This window comes from Aptenodytes forsteri, unplaced genomic scaffold (assembly GCF_000699145.1).
Source record: "Aptenodytes forsteri isolate BGI_AS27 unplaced genomic scaffold, ASM69914v1 Scaffold2, whole genome shotgun sequence".
Classification (NCBI taxonomy): domain Eukaryota; kingdom Metazoa; phylum Chordata; class Aves; order Sphenisciformes; family Spheniscidae; genus Aptenodytes; species Aptenodytes forsteri.
The window spans coordinates 7,815,423-7,838,236 of record NW_008795695.1 but is presented as its reverse complement, the minus strand read 5'-3'; the positions used below and the strand labels follow the sequence as shown (position 1 = coordinate 7,838,236).

The following is a 22,814-nucleotide window of genomic DNA, read 5'->3' as shown; positions in this document are numbered from 1 at the left end:
GTATGTAAAAGAATGCCTGTTTACAATATACACTTTCTTGTGTTAATAAGTTCCCCTTATATACTTAAAATAATTCTATAATGTTTTGTTTGTGAAACTGGTTCAGGAGATAAATAAAAGTTATTCTACTCACCAAAAGCTTCAATCCAGCAATACACATAGGCATGCAAGTAGTCCATTGAAACCACATTGGGACCACTCACATACTTAAACATACATGTGTACTTTAGTGCTTTACCGGACTGGGGCCTATTAGTAGATACCCTGGTTAGTTAGAATTCCCATACACTTTCCCCACATGGTCAGTCACCATTTTGGAGACCATCATGGCTTTGTATTATGTCAAGACACTCGATGGCAGCTTTGGATCTTGAAAAAAAAAAATCTCTGCTTGAAGTATGAAAAGTTGTTATTTAGTCAAGTAAAACAGTTTCAAGTTCAGCATGCTATTCTCCATAAGAGTTCTGCCTTTCCAATCCTGACTTTAATAACATTTTCCACACACACACAAATCACAAATACTGAAGCAAGAAGGAAGAGGCTGACAATAGAAAGCAGGCATTTTTGACATACTTCATAGGTCCACCAATACACCAAATGCTTTACTACATTTTTAGATCACAACAGCTTCTCTGCATAATAGTCAGCTGCATATACTGCAAACTTACATACAACATTTCAACACTATACTTTCAGACTTTCAAATATAGCTTGTTTCTCATAGGTTTCTCTGGCTTCTAGAGACGTGCTGATACTTCAGATTACCCAAGACTTTTTCCTCTATCTCCTACTACCACAAACAACTATACGAAGAGCAAAAAATGTTTTATTAAAACAATTCATAATATATTAGCAGGGCCATTTCAGGCTGCTTATTTCCGTAACTAGTTCTGTGACTTGAATAAAAACATAACAATAAAACCAATTACGTATTTTTTAATGTCATTATAGACTTGCATCAGAATTGTCACAATCAGATTTCAAATTAGCAACAATGAATGGAGGTAAGTTATATGTCAAACTTCCTGAGGATCCAAGCACACTCCCCCACTACCCTACTCCAACAGCAAGGGAGCTTATCTGGCTTATTTTGCTCAAAGGAAGCCATTTCATCCACAAAGAATCCTCATAAGCATTTAAAAAATTAAGCAGAAGCACTGTTACCCTTCAGACTCCCTGGAGAAACACACAGGGATTCTGCTACTACAAGAGTATTCCTGTGTTTCAAAATTAAGGATTGCCAAACCCAAGGGGATGGTATGCTCTGCTGTCAGCTAATGACCCTTGAAATCACCCTTAACACAAACCAAGTTAAGGTAAATGCAAATAAAAATATTTATTTACAAAATATAAAAACAGACAACATTGTTACAAGCATTTATAAAGATACACGTGACAGAAAGGAAAGAAAGTTATGTTTAATATATTTACTCCAATGTCAATTTTTAAGGCCTTTTCTACATAATCAGTACACAAACCATCAGCGCTTAGCTAACCCAATTTGTCAAAGACACAAGCCTAGCGTCGTTGGCAACGTGGATGCAGACATCTACAGAGCCTGCCTGAACTATGAGCATATCATTAACCATTTGAAGGACAAGACTTTTTACCACCTGGTAAAAACAGGGCCAAATGTTAGTATACAATGTTTCTATGCTCTGGACTTTTTACATCAACGCTAGTAACTGGGAATGACATTCTGCACAAACACTTCAGAATGTTTGTCTTATTAGGGGTTCATGACAAAGACCGAACAGTTACCATCTACGCTGAGGGAACAATGAACTGGGTGCCTGACTGTCAAACTGAGGTATACTGTGAAAATGCCTGTTGAATGAGTTATATTCACTGTGCTTTTGGTGCTGTAAAAGACACAGAAGAAAATAGCTTCTGTGCTTCAGGAAGTGAATTGTACAATCTTAGAAAGTTCTTAAAAAACAAAATGCACCAAGTGGAAAGATTGTTTCCTCAGAAATTGATGCCAAAGCTTTTTTATTTGCTTTAAAAGGTATGAGAACAAGTCTTCAGATGGAGTGAGGTTAACATCAACTTGAAAAAAACATTTTCATCTGCCTTAAATATTTATTTAATCACAAAAACCCCACAAAATATCCTTTTGAAGACGTTTCAAGGGGAAAAGCATTTGCCTTTTTTTTTTTTAGTTTATTATACATACAAGTAGATTTTCCTTTGGAAGGCCACATGGAAGACAACTATGTAAAATGTGACTGTAAAGCTAAAGAATTAGTAGATACATCCAGATGAAATGGCATTTTTAGAAACTACTTTCAAATCTATTTTTAATGGGTTACATTTCAATGCAATGTTATTGCTCTAAGATTGGTAGGACAATTTTAATTATTATCAAATTTGTAATTATGAAAGTCTCAACTTAGGGTATTAACCTCTGCAGGAAACTGGACAAGAAACTTGCTTTTCATCTTCAAGCAAAAGTTTAAATTATATTGAGACAAAGTCGTCACTAGTTGACAAAAGCACACAGTATGGGTACAGGTTGCTTTCATCATTGCCCACGTGAGCATGGCGACCAAATTTGAAGACCACAGGAGTTCAGATAATTAGCTTATTGAAGTGTTAGATACTACCTATGTAAGCGCTTTTTTTTCACAGACTGCAATTTGATACCAGATTGACCAGGTAACGGTTTTGGTTTTCTTATATGATATGCTTTTCTTCCCTTCCTTACCTCAATGGATGGTTTGGGGAAAACATCATCCTTGCTTTCTTCTTTGCCTTTTTCAACTGGAACCCATTCTCCATAGACACTATCTGCTTCTTTTTTCCTATGTTGAGACCCAGATGAAACAGGAAATTCCTTTGACAGGCTGACCTGATTTTTTGGTTGTGGTGGTGGTGCTGGTTTTATGCTGGGAGTCTTAAAGAAATAAAATTAGAAAAAGTTAAAACTTGAAAACACACAATACTCACAGCATGTCTCTGAGAAACGATTTATTGCATACACTTGGTATTAAGTTTTCATAAAACAGTCATCCTTCTTACTGACATCAGAAGGCCTTTGTAACAAAACTTTTTAGCACAGCCCTAAAAACAGACAAGTGAGCAACAAATTGCAGTATAGGAGAAGGCAAAATAGCTAGAAGCTAAAAATTGCTTAAATCAGCTTCAGCAGCCAAAAATACGCAAAACCTCACTCTCACAATTAACCTCCTACGTTCCCTCCACCCCATCATAAAGAGAACAATCTTAATCCACCACACATGCATTTTGTAATGGAAAGCTCCAAAATAAAAATCCTGGGCAGCAAAAAACATTGGCTGTGATATCCACATGATGATAAAAAGCTCTACATTACTATACATAGAGAAAGCAGTTTTCAACATTTTGTTTTCTCGTTTTTGATTATTTTTTAATAGCAGCATGAATCTCAAAGTAAATTAAGTCTATGAGCTTGTTTTCCTTAGGAAGTATTGCTAATATATTAAGAGTCCGCAGAAATCTCTGACAGGTTCCTCTTCTAAGAGGCAAACAGAGCCCAGACAGCTCACAATATTGGGTAAACTCCTACTGTCAAAGGAACATGGATGGGAATGGTAGTAAGGCTAGAATCCAGAAAGAATGATACTAAAAGGGTCAAAACTGTGGAAAACAGGCAGAGCAGCCCACAACCACTAAAGAACATTCCTCTTTGGAGTCTGTAAGGAATCCCAAGGTTTCCCGAGTTTCGTCGTACCGCTTTCTAACGGTACAATATAAAGGACAAAACTATTTCTACCTTACATCTTATGTAAATATGTATTACTGCTTATTTTGTGTAAGCCACAAGCTGTACGTATTTGTACATAAAAAGATAAATGCTATTTATGTTTTCACTTAGAATATTAATACTTTTATACTACTTTATACCCTGCAAAATCAGAGCAGACTTTCACGGGCACAAAAAACCCCTAAAGATACAACTGTTTAAAAAAAAAAAAAAATATATATCTGGACAAATTCTAATCCATGCTTCAAAGCATACAAATCCCAGATGCATTTAAAGAAACGCTCCCTCATTTTACTCCTTCCAACATGCTCATACCCAGGAAGTGTCAACACAAGCTCTGACACAGTCAAAAGCAGTCCCCCAAGGAGGGGGTTTAAGGGGACATTTAGACCCCCTTAGTAACAGGCAACATTAGTGACCCTCATTCTTAACACAGCATTTACTTCTCTATTGGCTAATCTCAAAACTAACAGAACTTTTTTCTCCTTTAGTGAGCACTTGAGTTCTACTGAGGAAGCAGACATACAAGATTTGGAGTCTGCACAAAGCTGATGGCAACATCTTATTTAGAACACCTCAAAATGCTTTTAGAATTTTGCTAGGGGTTTTTTGTTTGTCTTTTAAAGAAAAACAATGCTGTTCCAAAAGCATTTCCTAATTCCAATGTTGTTTGTAAATTCATACTAATATTTTTGCAGTAAAAACGTGACGTAAAACTGATCTTCTTTATGTTATTTAAGTTTTAAAAGCTGCAAAGACATTAATGAAATAAAACAGATTCAATCCAATTATGAGAACTACCACAATTTAATAGACTGCAGATAAGTTTCTTATTGTAGCAAGAGTACTTTTAACAGCATCCCAGTGCAATTTCACCAAGATTATCAATCCCCGTTTGATTTATGTAAAATAACTTACATTATTTGAAAATAAACACAATTTAAAATATTGAAAATTAAAGAAGTACTCACACTTAAATTGAAAAAAATAGGTTTGGGTTCACTGAGCTTAAAAGGATGATTATAGAAAGGACGTTCTTCCTCCTCTTCATCAGAAACATGAGGTTTGTTCACTATCACATCATCTGTGCTTTGAGCAATCTTCTTGCATTTCTAAAAAAAAAAAAGAAAAAAAGGGCATGACAGCTCTGAATAAACCTGGACTTTCAACCAAAATATACAAAAAGAACATTTTTACAAAAAAGTGTTTTTCTTTTCTAAAGCAGGAGGTATAATCTGAGAAAATTCAGCAATGTCATCAATATATGTACTTTTGACATTTTACACACATTATCAAACACCTACCTAGGTTTGCTAGGCACTCATGCAGCAAATAATTTCACAGACATAAGATTTCAGCAGCATACTGTAAAACTTGCTACACAGTGCTAGTTGCAGAATGTGTGTCTAAGGCTGCAAACATTCCAGAGTAGGAACTCACTGGTTGTTTGGCATCCCACATAACTAGCATATTGCAATCTGATCAGGAAAACCTAAGAATTAATGGTTACTAATTCTAAGTTCCACTGGCCATGCAGAGACCTAGTCAGAAGCAATGGTTCCAAAAGATCTCAGATTTCTTCCAAAATATTTTGACACTGGCCAGGTACAGAAGACATCCCCATTTGATATTCAACAGAAGTTGAGTATAAAACATACAGGTGCTATGGGGATACTGCAGTCAAATGAGAAGAGAACCTCCAGGGGGAAAAAAAAAGAAAGAAAAAAGACTAGAGAAGCTAGAATTTTATGATGAAAAACTCTTTACTGATCATGGTTATCTGCACTGAGTGTTTACCAGTAGCAACTATAAAACTTAGTCCAAAATGCATTTGAAAACATTGTAGTCTAGCGTCATGCTTCTATTATATCCCCATTCATGAAAAGTATACTTACAAGACATTTGAGGACATACTATTTGAGGAAATAATACCGGCAAAGTGAAACCATCATCTGATTTGATTCTAGTTCAAGTTCATACCATTTTAAGTCACATCTGTTTGATGACCTGATTGTTGGCATATAAGGAGCAAACAGGCAGCTCCATCACTAAAAAAATCAAGACACATTGATGGCACTGTTCTAATCAGTCCTTATAAAAAAAGATTCCCACACTCTCCTGTGCCAAGACACCTCCAAACAATGACCGAAGCACGTTCTTTAGGCAACAGGAAAAGCCTGCACTATTTGGAAAGCTAATCAACAAAATGTATTATCTATAGTTATTAGTTGGCTCCCAACTAATTGGAAGCAGTTTGTCCAGTTTGCAGGTTACATTGCAGAGAGGAAAGACAATGCAGCTGGCTTTGCAAGAAGCTGAACAGGCTCTGGAAGGGTTCTCCACTTGGGCACACTACCATATGACGACGGCCTGGACTGCTTCTGTGGCCAATTTTGATTCAACAGAACACGAACATCATTCAACAGATTCCCACAGTTGGAAAGGGCAAGGAAGGGGCAGGTTTTGGGCTTCCAGATTAGCACTAGCTACACTGGATCTTGGTCAGGTTGCATGAAGAAGCACTTAAGATGTCTGCACCGTGTATCTGCACAATCTCAGCTTTTTCACTAACAAGTACTTCTGCTTCCACTAGCCCACACACAACTAAGAGATTACTTTTCAGCAATTTGACATTGCTTAATTTCAGATGTTATTTCCATAAACAGGTATTTCAGAACTGTCACAATGATGATGCATTAAAAAAAAGCGCGCACTTTTTTTTTCCATTCCAAATTTTCTCTAGTTTCTGGGGAAAAAAAAAAGTTGCGGGAAATTAGCAAATTGAACAAGGCGACATTACTACAGTAAAAGGACAATTAGCAATTTTTTCCCCACAATCAGAGCCAAAACATCCCATATGCAGACTTGAACTGCAATGTGATAGAACTGCAACAATTCTCTAAAAATATCTTAGAGTGCATATTAAAATATATAGAACTATGTGAAGTGGGCACTAGATTTTTAACCCAGAGATAACTATGAAAGTCACTAACAAAAGTAAGAACTTAGCTAACACCACCAAAACCAAAAACTAGAAGTGAAAGCTTTGGTTTTTATTAGCAGGACTGCAGGGAGAACTACCAATTTGTACAAAATTAGTACAGAATCAAAACAAAAAAAAAGCGAAAGAATTGGATTTCATGCATTTCCATGGAATTAAAAAGCCTGTTTTCATGACTTAAAAAAAAAAAAAAAAAAAAAAAGCCCACCACGTGTAGAGATTAAGGGCTCAAACCACAAGCCAGCTTACAGGGGAACCAAGCACACAGGATGACAGCTTGCCTAGAAGTCACAAAACCCCAATTTGCTTATTTTCAGGTTTGATACTGTTGTTCTCGCTTACCTCAGTGAGCTCCTTTAGTGTATCTCTTGATGACTTCTGATTGGCTTTGTCGTCTTTCTTTTGAGATAACAAAGGCATCAGGCTTGGTGGTAAGGGAACACCAGACTTAGCACACATGGCGGCTGCATTAGCTTTGGCTATTTCAAGTAGCTGGGCCTTGTCTAAAAAAAATTTATTTTTTTTTTAAAGAAAAACTATTATTTTTACAGGTTCTTGTTTTAGTAATAAATAAGCATTTCTGGCAGACTAAACAAAGTACAAAGAGAAAACACAAGATTTTACCCACACTGTGCATTTTTGTGTTCTGTGAAAATAACAAAAACTGTATTTAGTTGCTCCGGACTTTTTTAAATTTGGTCTACCCAACAGACAGGTGAAATTGCAAATTTAACACAAAGCACGGGAGTCCAAATTACAGCACTCAAAATCCTCCAATCCCCAGAAGTTCTGATGCCTATTTTACTTCACCAATTCATTCTAGTTTTGGAAATACTGGGTCATTTCTACACAGCATAAATTCCAAAGTCTGAAAAGCATTCAAAGGTCTTGAGGAATTCCCCGCAAGTCCCCCAGTACGTAGCCTGAAAGCTACTTACAACCAGCCAACAGAAAAACATAAGCACTGAATAAAATGTGCACTTGCGTAAATTACAATTACACGCAAAACTGTTAATAAAACAGTATTTTGCTTCATTAAGGGAAAAAGCACGTGGCCCTATCACAGAAACAGGGAGTAAAGTACATCTTATTTGATCTGCCAGTTTGCAAATAAATGAGTTACCACTATCTCTGCAAGCATACAGCTTTACAAAAATCCTAAAAGGGTAACATTCCTTTACTTCTTAAGCCATAAAAGTATATAGATACAGATTTGCTGCATAATCAAAGCATGAAGGCAGATTCAAGGATGCTCATTAATTCTCATGTTTTGTACAAAAATACTTCTCTGGTAGAGGGGCTTCCATGGTAACTTTATGACACAGGACTGAAAGGATCAGAACCTGAGGTCCACAAAAGGAGGCTTCCTCACACAGTGTACAAGAGCTCATCTCAAAATTAAAACCTTCTTTGTCCTTACGTAACTTACTACCCAAGGAAACTACAAGGCCTCTCTTCCTCCAGTCACAGAGAAAAGATGCAGTTCATTAGTTTTTCTTTTATTTTCCAATCAGCTGGGTCTGGGAATATTTTCAGAAACGAGTCTCCCTTCCCATTAAGTTCTTACCATGGGAAAGAGGCAAGACAGAGTAATGAAAACAGATAAACAAGCATTACAGGTGACGACAGAGCTAAGAACTCTCCAACTGGCACTTTCAAATGTTCCTTCATGCCCAATTTGTTCTCAGGAAAACTAGAAATTCCTAAGTTTCTTACAGAGTACTTGGCCTTTACTAACCATTACAGTGAACAGTGTTCCTCAAGACTGCAACATACCACCTTTGTATGAAAGCTCTATAACCAAGATATAACCTGCTCTAAATGCACTTTCATCCAAATGGTAAACGTTGATTCAGCTCCAACACGTAAGTTCCTACTGAAAGTCACTGCCTAAAAGTAATGTACAAAATGACTTCTAAGAAATTCCTTATGAATGCTACAGAGGTATGTAAGACTATGTAAATGAACACAGTATTGCCCAACCATGGAACTACTGAAAATAGAATTATCACTTACCCAAGTCTGTAAGACGTTTAGGTGACCTGCTTGAAAATCGTTCCGATGACCTCGACCTACGACGATCAGGTGATCTGCTGTATCTTCTTCTCCCTGAAGATCTTGATCTCCGTAGTCGAATTGGTGACCTACTAGAGCTCCGCCTTCTTCCTCTGGACCTTGATCGCCTTTGACGAATAGGTGTTCGACTCCTGCTCCGTAATCTGAGTGATATTCTACGATCTCTTGAATCTGATCTTCTTCTTCTTCTGTCAGTAGATCTTGATCTATTTCTCTGAGATCTCTTACGCCTGTCTCTTGATAAAGAACGCCGCCTTCTTGATGCTGACCTTGACCTACTCCTCCTTCTGTGCCTTGAACGTGACAATGAGCTAGACCGAGAGCGACGATTGGATTTTGATCTTGAAGCTCTTCTCCGTGTTACTGATCTGGAGCGATTCCGTCTAGAGCGAGATTCTGTATCATACCTCTGGGATCTGCGCTGAGAGGACCTGGAGCGTCTGCTTCTAGACCTCCGTGAAGATTCTTTGTCTGCTGTTTTTTCAACAGATTTGGATCGACTCCTTTGGCGAGCAGTGGACCTGGAGCGTCTACGTCTAGACCTCCGCGAAGACTCTTTGTCTGCTGCTTTTTCAACAGATGTCGATCGACTCCTTTGGCGAGCAGTGGACCTGGAGCGTCTACGCCTAGACCTCCGTGAAGATTCTTTATCTGCTGTTTTTTCAACAGATGTGGATCTACTCTTCTGGTGAGCAGTAGACCTAGAACGTCTACGTCTAGATCTCCGTGAAGACTCTTTGTCTGCTGCTTTTTCAACAGATGTGGATCGACTCTTTTGGCGAGTAAGAGATTTTGAGCGTCTGCTTATAGATCTTCGTGAAGACTCTTTGTCAGATACTTTATCAACAGATTTGGATCTAGATTTTTCACGTTCAGAAGACTCAGAACGCCTACTTTCGGGTATAAAGGAAGAGTCCTGTTCCTCCAGCCTCTCAAGAGGCATAGAATCCTGTTTATCTTCATCTGCCAAAGAGGGCTCCACATCCTCACACTCTTCACCAGTGGTAGACCTTGACTCATGCTCATCTGATGATGTGGAGTCTCTTCGTTCAGCTGTCAAGGAGGGCTCCATATCATCTACTTCTTCACCAGTGGTAGACCTTGATTCACGCCCATCAGGGGATGTGGAACGTCTGTGTTCAGTTGTCAAAGAGGGTTCCATATCGTCTGCTTCTTCACCAGTGGTAGACCTTGACTCATGCTCGTCCGATGATGTGGAATCTCTTCGTTCAGCTGTCAAGGAGGGTTCCATATCCTCCACATCTTCAGCAGTGGTAGACCTCGACTCATGTTCATCTGAGGATGTGGAGTGTCTACGTTCAGCTGTCAAAGAGAGCTCCCGGTCCTCTGCTTCTTCACCAGTGGTTGACCTTGACTCACGTCCATCAGGAGACATGGAACGTCTATGTTCAGCTGTCAAAGAAGGTTCCAAATCCTCTATTTCTTCACCAGTTGTAGACCTTGACTCACGGTCATCAGAGGATGTGGAGTGTCTACGTTCACCTGTCAAAGAGGGCTCCCCATCTTCTATATCTTCACCAGCAGTAGACCTCGACTCACGCTCATCAGAGGATGTGGAGTCTCTTCGTTCAGCTGTGAAGGAGGGTTCTGCATCCTCTACTTCTTCCCCAGTAGTAGACCTTGACTCATGCTCATCAGAGGACACGGAGCATCTACGTTCCGTTGTCAAAGGCTGCTCCAGATACTCTACTTCTTCACCAATGCTAGATCTTGACTCATGCTCATCAGGGGACGTGGAGCGCCTATGTTCAGATGTCAAAGAGGGCTCCAGATCATCCATTTCTTCATCTATAGTAGATTTCTGGTCATGGCCCTCAGGGGACACAGATCGTCTATGTTCAGAAGTCAAAGAGGACTCTAGACCCTCTTCCTCCATGGGAGATTTCAGCTCATGACCTTCCTGATATGAGGATGTAGAATGTCTACGTTCAGATATCAAAGAGGGCTCTAGATCCTCTGTTTCTTCACCGGGGCCAGATTTCACACTGTAGCCATCAGGGGACATGGAGCACCCACGTTCAGGCATTAAAGAAGGCATTGCGTCATCCATTTTTTCAACAGGGATGGATTTCAAGTCACTGTCATCAGGGGACATGGAGGCTCTATCGTTTAGCGTCAAAGGTTCAAGACTGCCTACTTTTCCAACAGTGGGGAATCTCAACTCCTGGCCATCAGGGGATGCTGCGTGTTCATTTTCAGGTGTTAGAGAAAGCTCCCGCACATCTGCTTTTTGAATAGGGGTGAATCTTACCTCCTGGCTCTCAAAAGACAAAAGATGGTCATTTTCAGATGTCAAAGAAGAATCCATACCCTCTGTTTTCTCAGCATGAGTCAATCTTGATTCATATTCTTCAGGGGACAGAGCATGTTCATTTTCAGATGTCAGAGAAGGTTCCTTAGCCTCTACTTTTTCAGCAGGGCTAGACTGCAGCTCCTCACCTTCAGGGGACATGGCACATTCACCTTCAGACATCAAAGACAACTCCTGCACCTCTGTTTTTCCAACAACAGTAGACTGCAACTCCCGGCTATCAGTGGACATTGAACTTTCACTTTCAGATGTTTCAGAAGGTTCCTCCATTTCTTCTTTTTCAACAGGACTGGATCTCAAATCGTGGCCTTCAGGGGATATATCATACTCATTTTCAGAGAGCAAAGAACACTCCTGCACCTCTGTTTTTTCAGTAAGAGCAGAGAGCGACTCCTGCCCTTCGGGGGATGCAGCATATTGACTGTCTGATATTAGTGAAGGCTCCTGCACCACTGTTTTTTCAGCAAGGGTAGACTGTAATCTTTGGCCTTCAGGGAAGATGGTATATTCACTGTCAGATGTCAGAGAAGGTTCCTGCACCTCTTTTTCAGCAGGGCTGGCTGTCATCTCCTGGCCCTCAGGAGATACAGCATATTCATTTTCAGACAGCAGAGAACACTCCTGTACCTCTGGTTTTTCAGCAATGGAAGATGGCAAGTCATGATCTTCAGAAGACACAGCATATTCATTGTCAGGTACTACAGAAGCCTCCTGCATCTCTGCCTTTTCACAAGAGCTAGATCTCAACTCCCGTCCCTCCCAAGATACAGCATATTCATTTTCAGGTGTCAGAGCAGGCTTTTGCACTTCTATTTTTTCAACAGAGGGTGACCGCAACTCCTGGTTCTCAATGGACACTGAACATCTTTCTTCAGACATCCGATAAAGTTCCCTCATCTCTGTTTTTTCAGCAGGGGTTGATGTCAACTCTGGGCCATCAAGCCCTATTGTGTATTCATTTTCAGACATTTCAGAAGGCTCCTCTACCTCAACTTTTTCAAAAGGGGTGGATGTCAACTCATGACCATCAGAGGAAACAGAACATCTGCTTTCCAGTATCAGAGGTGGCTCCTGCACCTGTGTTTCTTCATCATAGGCAGACTGCAACTTGTGGCCATCAGGGGATGCAATAGATACCAGTTCAGATGACTTTTGCACCTCTACTTTTTCAGCAGGGATAGGCCTTAATTCATGACTACCAGGCAACAGGAAAAGCCCACCTTCAGACATCATAGAAGTCACTGAGGCCTGTAGTTTTTCAGTAGGTGTGCTTACTGATTCACAAACATCAGCAGACTTGGAGAACCCACTTTCCAGCAGGAGAGGCGGCTTCTGTATCTCCATTTTTTCAACTGCAGTGGATGTCAATTCATAGCCTTCAGGGAAGACAGAACACCTAAGCTCAGACGCCGATGACAGTTCTGCACTTTCTGTTTTCTCAAAGTAATTGTGTTTTGATTTATGGCCATCATGGCACACAGGAATTCCACTTTTAGACATCAAGAAAGATCCTGCACCCTCTATTTTTCCAGCAGGCAGGCATCTTGATTCATGCATTTCAGAAGATTCAGAGCAGTCAATTTCAAGTATTTGTGAAAGCGTCGGACCATCTAGATCTTTGTCAACAGATGATCTGGACTCATGAACTTCAGAAGACTTGCAGCTTTGTCCTACAGTCATCAGTACAACTTCCCGCATTTTTTCAAGAGATGATGCTGAAATGAGGTCATCCGAGATATCAACAGGACCACACTCAGTTGTCAGGGAAACATCTGGAGCCTTGACTTTTTCAACAGATAAAGATCTTTGTTCATTTCCATCAGGTGACTTGAAGGACCCACCTTCAGACATCAACGGAAGCTCCTCTTTTTGTGCAGCAAAGCTGGATCCCGATTCATGTCCATCAGGAGACTTGAAGCATCCACTGTCAGAAGCCAGAGAAGGCTCCTGCATCTGGCTCTTTTCAATAGGCAAGGAAGCTGACTCACAGACATCAGGGAACACAGAGCATGTAACTTCAGGTGCTAGAAAAGGTTTTTCAGCCTCTACTGTTTCAAAAGATAGTGACCTTGACTCAGGGCTGTCAGCCAACTTGGAAGATTCACTTTCAGGTACTTGCAAAAACTTCTGAAGCTCTGTTTTTTCAACTGGGATATGTCTCAATTCATGACTATCGGACAAGTCAGAGAGTACACTTTCAGATGTCAGAGAAGACCCCTGAACCTCCGTTTTTCCAGAGGACGAGGAGATTGTTTTGTGATCATCAGAAGGTATAGAGCATCCACTTTCAAGTGTCAGAAGAGGCTCTGGACCCTCTATTTCTTTGAGAGAGGTAGATCTCGACTCATCTTCATGGGATGCAGAGAGCTGAAATTCTGTTACTGAAGAAGTTTCTGGATCTCCCTTTTTTTCAACAGATGAGGATCTTGACTTGGATGTGGAGTATGTAAGTTCAGGTAGTGATGAAGACTCCAGAGCCACTGCTTTTTCAGCTGATCCATTTTCAGATGTCACAGAAAGCTCTGAAACCTGTGTTTTTTCCACAGGCATGGATCTCAATTCTTGGTCATCTGGGGTTTTGGAGCTATCAAATTCAGACATCACAGAAGGCTGCAGACCCGCTGTTTTTTCAACAGATGAGGAGCTTTTCTCAAGACTATCAAAAGTTTTGGAAAATCCACTTTCGGATGCTGGCGGCAGCTCTGGGCCGTTTATTCTTTCATCAGACAAAGCTACTGACATGGGACCATTAGAGGATTTGCCTTCACTTGCAAAAGAAGGTTCAGGAACTTCTACTTTTTCAAGACATTTGGTTGACTCCTGAAGTTCAGAAGACTCCACACGCTTGCTACTGCACTTTACTGAGGATAACTTACTCTCTCTTTTTTCTATAGATTTGGACCTTGACTTAATACTATCAGAGGACTTGGAACGTTTCCGTTTGGATTTTTTTGACGATTCCTTGCGCTTTTTTTCAACAGACCTAGACCTAGACTTGTAACGTTCAGAAGATTTTGAGCGGCGACGCTTAGATTTTCGTGAGGACTCCTTCTTTTTTTCCACTGATTTGGATCTAGACTTGTAACGGTCAGAGGACTTTGAGCGCTGACGTTTAGACTTCCGCGATGATTGCTTTCGATCTCTTTTTTCTACTGATCTGGATCTAGACTTGTAACGGTCAGAGGACTTTGAGCGCTGACGTTTAGACTTCCGCGATGATTGCTTTCGATCTCTTTTTTCTACTGATCTGGATCTAGACTTGTAACGGTCAGAGGACTTCGAGCGCTGACGTTTAGACCTCCGCAGAGATGCCTTCCGACCTCTCTTCTCAACAGATCTTGACCTAGATTTCGAATGATCAGAGGAACCAGACCCTCTATGTCTGAATCTCCACGAGTATTCTTTGCCCCCTCTCTTTTCTGAAGACCTGGATCTAGATTTAGAACGGTCAGAGGACCTGGAACGTCTGCGGCGGGATCTCCAGGAGGACAACCTGCTCCCCCTCTTTTCCACTGACCGTGATTTAGACCTGTAGCGGTCAGATGACCTGGAACGTCTGCGCCCAGACCTTCGGGAGGACAGTCGCTTTTCCACTGACCTAGACTTAGACCTGTAGCGGTCAGAAGACCTGGAACGTCTGCGCCCAGACCTTCGGGAGGACAGTCGCTTTTCCACTGACCTGGACTTAGACCTGTAGCGGTCAGACGACCTAGAGCGTCTGCGCCCGGACCTTCGCGAGGACCGCCGCCTTTCCACTGACCTGGACTTAGACCTGTAGCGGTCAGATGACCTGGAACGTCTACGTCTGGACCTTCGGGAGGACAGTCGCTTTTCCACTGATCTGGATTTAGACCTGTAGTGGTCAGACGACCTGGAACGTCTACGTCTGGACCTCCCAGAGGACAACCTGCTCCCTCTCTTTTCTGCTGATCTGGATTTAGACCTGTAACGGTCAGACGACCTGGAACGTCTGCGCCTGGATCTCCGGGAAGACACTCTTCTCTCTCTCTTCTCCACGGATCGGGATCTAGATTTGGAATGCTTTTTTCTGGAATCTGAATAGTTTCTGCTCCTAGAACGTGCTCTTTTAGAGGTCAAACGCCTGGAAGTAGAACGGGACCTTGATTTTTTCTTCCGCTTCCTAGACCTGGACTGAGACTTGGAGCGACTCCTTTTTTGTTTCTTTGCATCATGTTTTTTATCACTGCTTCTATGGCTACTTTTTTCAATAACTTTCTCGAGTCTCATCAGAGTCTCCCTCATTCGTGCTGCCACATCAGGTTGCACGTCGGATGTTTCTGAATCTCTTTTCTCTGACTCCTGTTCTGGAGTTGCTTCTTTGGCAGCCTCAGCCTGTAGAATGACTTCCGACTGGCTTGCCTCTGCCACAAGTACTGGAACTGCTTCTGTAACAGTCTCAGGCACTGGAGCTGCTTCCAAATCTTTTGTCTCTGCCTCCAACCCCGCAGCTGCTTCTGCATCTTTCAGCTCTACAACAGTCTCAGGAAGAGGAGCCGTTTCCAAATCTTTTGTTTCTGCAACATAAGCTGGAGCTGCTTCCAACTGTTTTGTGTCTCCGATTATTTCAGATTCAGGAGTCCCTGCTGATTCTTTTTCATCTGCTGCTTGTGAAGAACTAAAAACTGTTTCTGCTATTAAAGGCTCGGATACTTGAGTTTGGTCTGCATCTTTCTTCTCAACCAGTATCTCACATTCCTGAGCTTGACCTGGAACTCTCACATCCTCCATTTGTTGACCCTGCACCCCTTCTGCATATTGTACTTCTGCTGCCACTTCATGTTCCAATGTTGTTTCCAGATCTTTCATGTCCCCTGGTTTTGGAACTGCTTCAGCAGATTTCATTTCAGTAGCACTCAAGATTTCTGGAGCCTCTTCTGTACTCTTCCATTCTGCAGCAGGTTTTGCTTCTAGAACTGCTTGCAGATGTTCTTGCTTTTCAGTGTGCAAAGATTCTGGAACAGTTTCTGAAGCATCCTCTAAAACATTCATCGCCCCCACGTTTCCAGACTTTTGGGAAGTTTCCAAACCTTCGATATCCATGTGTACCTCAGGTTCTTTGACTGTTTCAGAACCTTTCACCTCTGTTGTTGCAGACTCTTTCATACTTTCCAACAACCTCACTTCTCTAGCTTCTGACGCTGGCTCCAAATATTTTGCTTTCACTGCTTTCTCTGTTTCTGAAGCTTCTTCCAAATCTTTTACACTGATAAGCGAGGGCTCATTTTTTTTTGTGCTTGTCCTCCTTGTTGCAATTATATATTCTACAGTAGGTCCCTGAGTTCTCACATCTGTCAAAATCTTAGATTCCAAAGTTCCTTTCAAGTTTCTCACTTCTGTCACTATTTCTGATGCCACAGTTTTTTCTTCCACTCTAGGCAAAGACTCTAATACTGCTTCTGAATGACCTACTATTTGTTCCCGTACAGATTTTGAACTTGTTTCTAAAGTTTGCATCGTCACTGTTTGCACAGGTTCTAGTATTGCTTCTTTGCTCCTTGTCTTTGCTTTGTTTGGATCTTCTGGAGCAACTTCAGAATGCCTCATTTCTCTAACCACCTCAGATGCCAATGTCCTTCCCAAGCCTTGCATTAGTGTCCTTCTTTCAGATCCCACAACCATTTCCAAATTTTTCGTCTGTGTTAAGTGTGAAGTTTTTGATCTCACTTCCACATCTTTTACCTCCGCAACTGCCTCAACTTCTGACAAGTTGTCTAGACCTCTCACTTCTACAGTGGCAGAACTGGTAGGTAGTTCAGAATCCTTTATCTCCCCTACCACCTCAGTTTGTGAGGTTCTTGTATGTGTCATGACCTGAGACTGTGAAATGACAGAACACTCTGTTTTGCTTGCACCAAGAGGTTCTACAACTGTTTCTGCATGTTTTGGTTCTTTCTCTGCTGTGGTTTTCAAATGCATCATTCCTCCTAATGCCTCAGACTCTCTAACTGGTTCTATGCTTACACATGGAACCACAGATTCAGGAATTCTTTCTGACCTTTCTTCTAAGGCAAGAAGTCCTGGACTTGCTTCCGAGACTTTGCTACCCATTTTGGCTTCAGAACACACATCTTCTCCTAAGCCCCTTGCCACTGCAAGGGCTCCAGGCTGCAAGACTGCTTCCAAAGCTTGTATCTTTGCCATACCTACAGATGCTAGATCTCCTAAATCTCTCACACCTCTCATGGGCAGGTGTGATGAAGATGTCTTCGTCTCTGTCCCAGCTTTGTCAAGGTCCGCTTCTGAATCTTTCCTTTCTGTCTCTGCTACAGGTCCTGTAGTCGTTTCTAAACTTTTCACTGGCCTCACAGATCCGACTTTCATAGCTCGGAGACCAGCATCTGAGCCTGCTTCTACTCCTGCCATACTACCTAGATTTATTTCTGAACCTTTTGACACCACTGTTGAATCTAGTGTTGCTGGTAAACCTCTGGTCATAGTCCCACAACGCACAGCTTCTTCTGAAGCTTTCACACCTTCCATCTGCAAAGACAGTGAAGCTGTTTTCAAAGTTTTTGCTTCCACCATAGCCACTGGTCTTAGGACTCCTCCTGAACCTTTCACGTCTTCTTTCTGCAAAGACAGGGGAGTTCCTTCCAAACCTCTCACATGTGACTCACTCTCATATCTTGATTCTCTCAGCTCTTGTGGTTGTCTCAGTAATGAAGTACCTTCTGAATCTTTTGCCTCTGTTACAGCTACAGGCTTAAGAGTAGATTCTGAAATTTTTGAAGCATTAGTATTTTCTAGTTGCAGAGTAGCTTGACTTGTTTCTCGACCTTTTACTCCTGTTAGTGCTGCAACTTCCACGGTTGCTCGTGGACCTTTAAAACCCTCCGCCATCTGGATTTCTGGAGTTGTTCGGGGAATGAAGGTCTGCACAACTGCTACGGGTTCTAAAGTTGCTCTTAAACCTTTTGCCTCTGCAACCACATTCACATCTGCTGGACGTGCAGATTCCTGGGTTCTATCCACACTTCTTGTTTCTGTCAAGACTTTAGCTTGTAGGAACACTCCTGATGCATTCAGCACTGTTGCAGGATCAGTGGTACCTTCCACATCTTTGACTGCTTCAACTTGCAGACATTCTCGAGCTGCTTTGACATCTTTTGCTGTAACACCCACAGCTTCCATGATTGTTTCTGAAGTTTTGGGTTTTACTACAGCAATTGGCTGCAGAGCTTCTTCCAAAGCTTTCACATTTTCCATATGTGCAGAGCTTCTAGCTGGTTCAATATCCTTCACTTCTGTAACAGCTCCTGGTCCCATGGGTATTTTGGCACTTTTTATTTCCACCTGGGTCACAGCAGTCGCTGCAGATATTTTAAAAAGATGTTGCAAAGGTACATCTGCCTTCAAGACACTTGAACCCTCCATGGGGCTGCACTGCGTCACTCTCAAATTATCAGATATAACTGAGGGCTTCAGGGCTGGCTCCAAAGTTCTACTCACACCCCCTAATTCCAAAGATCTTTCCACATTTTTCACATTTTCCATATGCAGAGATTTTTCAGTTGCTCCTGGAATTTTCACTTCTTCCGTGGCCACAGACATGTGAGCTACCTTCACAGTATTCAGATCTGCCTGATTTGCAGATTTCAGAATTGTTGTCGCATCACTTGCCAAAGACACAGATTCTGAAGTTGCTTCTAACTCTTTTGTTCCCCCCTGTGCCACAGATTGTAGAGATGCTTCTGAATATTTCAACACCTCCATGGTTTCAGACTCAAGAGCTGTATCCAAAGCTTTTACTTCCCCAGTGCCTTTAGATTTCAAAATAACTTCTGAACCTTTTAGTGCTTCTATTACCTCTGAAGCTAGAGTTGCTGCTGAATCTTTCTGAATTTCAGATTTATTGGCAACTCCAGATGGGATGCTAGATGAAGTATCATTTCCAGTATCAACAAGAACACCCTTTTCACTTGCATTAATAGCTATAGGATAAATATTTTCATGAGACTGTTCAACTTGTTGTTCTTTAGTGCAAATTTTAGTTTGAGTTATACTAGCATTTTCTTGGATATCAGATTGGCTGGCTTCTAAATTAAATGGAGGATTTGTTGCACACAAAGTCCCCGTCTCACTTCCAAGGTTTTCCGTAGATTGCTGAGAATCAGTTCTTGAATGAGAAACAAGTCCTAAAGCTTGTCTATCAAGCTCCTCACTTGCTTTTAAGCACAGTTCTTCTGGCTGCACGTGGACAGCCAGATTTGCATCTCCAAATCCTCCATGCTGTACACTTAGTTTGGAGCTTGATTTCTCTGGCATCAAGTGAGCAGCAGGCTGTGAGTCTGCATGTTCTCCATGACGTGTACTCAACTTTGACTCCTTTGGCTGCTTTTTATGCTTTTTCTCTTTCTTCCTTTTCTTCTTCTTTTTCTTCTTCTTCTTGCTTTTGTGTTTCTTGTTCTTCTTTGATTTTTTCCTAGGAATTTCATCTTCAGCAGTAGAGCTTCTTTTTGTAGACTGAGTACTATTTTTCACAGTATTTTTGTCTACATCTAGAAAAAAATAATATTTTCCTTGTAATTGTTATTAAAACTACATTTTAAAATTCTTTTAGACTAGCGACCAAGTACATGGACAAGAGGTACAAAAAATTTAAACTTGAAACCCATGCCTTCTTCACTGAACTACCTTACACAAATAGCACACACTCCCTTTTCAGCCCTCTTACCGTTCCTCTCAAGAGTCGCTTTAAGTAAAAATAACTAATTCTTCTTTCAAAAAGTTAACCAAATCTTCTAGGTCAGCAATACAGTTCCAGTGAGAACATGACTCTTTCAAGAAGTAGTTGGATATACTTCCACCTATATTCAACTGGGCAGTGCATTCTTCCAGGAGGCTGGAGATGTGCTTTTAAGCTACACCAAGCTGCACATGGAAGTGAAACAAGAACTCCCATTTTCCAGACAATTTATCTAAGTGGTGATATGCTTACTGTATAAAAAGTGGCCAGCCCATTATCCCCTACTATGCTTTAGCTTGTGAGTGAACCCAATATTACTAGTGTGTTAGAAATTATCTAAGTGTATTTACTGATTAAGTTCCTCACTGACTAAGTTCTTCAAACAAATTTGAGGAAACAGCATCTACTTCCCCAATCCCAAACAAACTTTAAGGCATTGCAGGCAACCAGCTGCTCAGACTGGATTGCAGTTGCCACAAGCAACTGCAAACCTGCAAGTACCTAATAGAGCTTTTGCTTCAAACACGAAAGTAACTAATAAATTCAGGTGACTACAGGGACAAGCAATCACTGACGGGGAAAGAAAAGAGGAAGACTGAGGTTTCGATCATCTTCTTTTAATTCTATACCTCATTTCCCTCTGAATTTAACCTGTGTTAGGTTCTTACCCTTCTTTGGATCTAGTGCCATGTTTTCATGACAGGTACTTCTATTAAAGGCAACTTGTTATAATTTCTGTTAAATATGAGCTATATATTCAAGTCTGCTTGCATGTTATCTTCAGTGATTATATTTATACTGGCCAGTGCAGCAATATGGATTCTCCAATTTATAATCTGGCTGTGATTACAAAGCATACTCTTTCAAGTAAACAATGCAAAATCATTCAAAAACTGTTGGTAATTGCAATACCATTAAATAAACATGACTTAAGATTCCATAAACAAGTATATCTCAGGTAGTTTTAAGCACACACATTTGTACAGAATAAACAGCTTAACAAAAAATAGTGTTTCTACCAACATTGTTATGAATGCAATGAAAGAGGACAATAAAGCAGAGTCAAATGACCTTTTCTACACAGCATTTTCAGATAATCTCTGTTGTTCAACAGCAACGTTAACTCCTTTCCAGATATGAACAGTGGGAACATTTACCATAGATTAAGTTTATTAACTTCCAGGTTAATAGGTCTCACTTATTTATTACCGTGTTTGCTTGCCTCATTCTTCCACGACAGAAGAACAAAAATATGAAAAAAACCACCCAGGTGCCAGCCTAAAATGCTGCTTGTACAGCATTAAGTGAAAGACTGTTGAAAATGCTCAAGGTAAACAAGCCACTGTGCATAAAAGAAAGAAAAAGCAATTCCAAAACCTTGCAAACAGAATCCCTGAAATAAACAATTTTCTACACTGCTTCTCAAAAAAAAGGAAAAAAAAAAATCACGCTGGAGCTGTACTTACCAAGCACATAGCAGTCACCTTTGTTTCAACTCCAAAAAATTAGAAATGCAGTAATTAGAGCCTTCCTCTCACTAACTCTCCCAATTCAGAAATTTTACAGAAAGGGCTAGTCCCATGAAGAAGGGATACTCATATGCAACTTTTTGGCATAATAAATCCAGTAATTTATTGAAATTATGAGATTGCTACATAAAAATTTCTTAACTTTGGAAGGAGATTGCTACATAAAAATTTCTTAACCTTTGGAAGATTGCAATCTGAGTATCCACATTTTAAAAATAAGTGCGTTATTCATTTTAAAACAACAAAGCATCTTACTCTGACAGACCAGTGAATCATACAGTTCTGAACTCTAATAAATGATTTTAAGAAATAATCTTGCAAACCAATCCAAAACAACACACCAAAAAATGCTTCTATCCATCAGTACCAGCTTTGTTTGTGAGAGAGAGAGAGAGAGAGAGAGAGAGACCCTGAAGTAGGTATTTACAAAATAAAGCACAATTATATATATGGATATTATTTATAAATTTTAGCATTATTTTAATGGAGAAAAAAGAAAAATAACTTTTTCACACACTAAGTAATGCTTTCATAATAACCAGCTTCAGTTTTAAAATTAAGTATTTCTCTGTCCATCTATGGTTGTAAATCACAGTAGACAAAAAAAATACTTAACAAACATTACAATAAACATACAACTTGTCAGATGAAGCTTGGTGAGAGTACTGAAAAGTACTTTTTCCATCTCTGTAAAATTGATTCCATTTTAAGCACTATGACAACCTTCTTAAACAAGAACATATTTGCCAAATGTGTTTTCATTTACCTGATTTGCACTGCAGCTCTGTATCAAGGGCTCCAGAGAGCACTTCCTCTATTTTCTGCACTATCTGATCATTCTGACGACTCCCAGCAACAGCAACAGTGTCATCTGAAGGGTTGGCTTGCTCAGCTGGGATTGTGTCACCATTGGGCTGGCCTTCTACCTTTCCACTAACCAAAAAAAATATCAACATAATACAAGCAACTTTGAGCCTTTTTTGACTTTTTTTTTTTAATTCATAAGCATTTATTATACTCAACCCTTCAACAATATTTCAGCCTCCTGAAGAAGCCATGCTTTTAGTGAAACATGTACCTTTTGATTAACTTTCACTTATTCAGAACAGAACACGTTGTGACAACTGAATACTAGGCACAAGGGAGTAAAACATGTTCTCGAATGTGCCACAGTCCCCATGCTTGCATAGGCTCCCCTCACAAAATAAGCACCCATCACTCGCTCTTCTCCAGCAGATTTTGCTTACTTTGCGAGATAAGGCTGGGGAAAACTAGGCGAGCTTAAATGTAAGACAAATCGCACAGACGCTCACCCCTTCCCCTCTTGCCCCGACACGAGAGACCAACACCGAAAACCCGTGAGTGAAAACGGGTGGCGCGTTCGCCAGGAGACAACGCGTTCTTCCGCCCGCCCCTTCCCTCCC

General features: G+C 40.7%; 1 protein-coding gene across 1 annotated transcript in view; it reads right to left on the bottom strand.

Moving 5' to 3' along the window:
- SON (SON DNA binding protein) overlaps positions 1-22,814 on the bottom strand; it is a 41,832-nt gene that overhangs the window by 17,367 nt on the left and 1,651 nt on the right. Inside the window, exons 2-6 of the mRNA XM_009283074.1 lie at positions 22,157-22,323; positions 8,763-19,673; positions 7,089-7,249; positions 4,717-4,857; positions 2,708-2,896 (exon numbers count right to left, since the gene is read on the bottom strand). Coding sequence (XP_009281349.1) covers positions 2,708-2,896; positions 4,717-4,857; positions 7,089-7,249; positions 8,763-19,673; positions 22,157-22,323 — 11,569 coding nt within the window. The remainder of the gene's footprint in view (positions 1-2,707; positions 2,897-4,716; positions 4,858-7,088; positions 7,250-8,762; positions 19,674-22,156; positions 22,324-22,814) is intronic.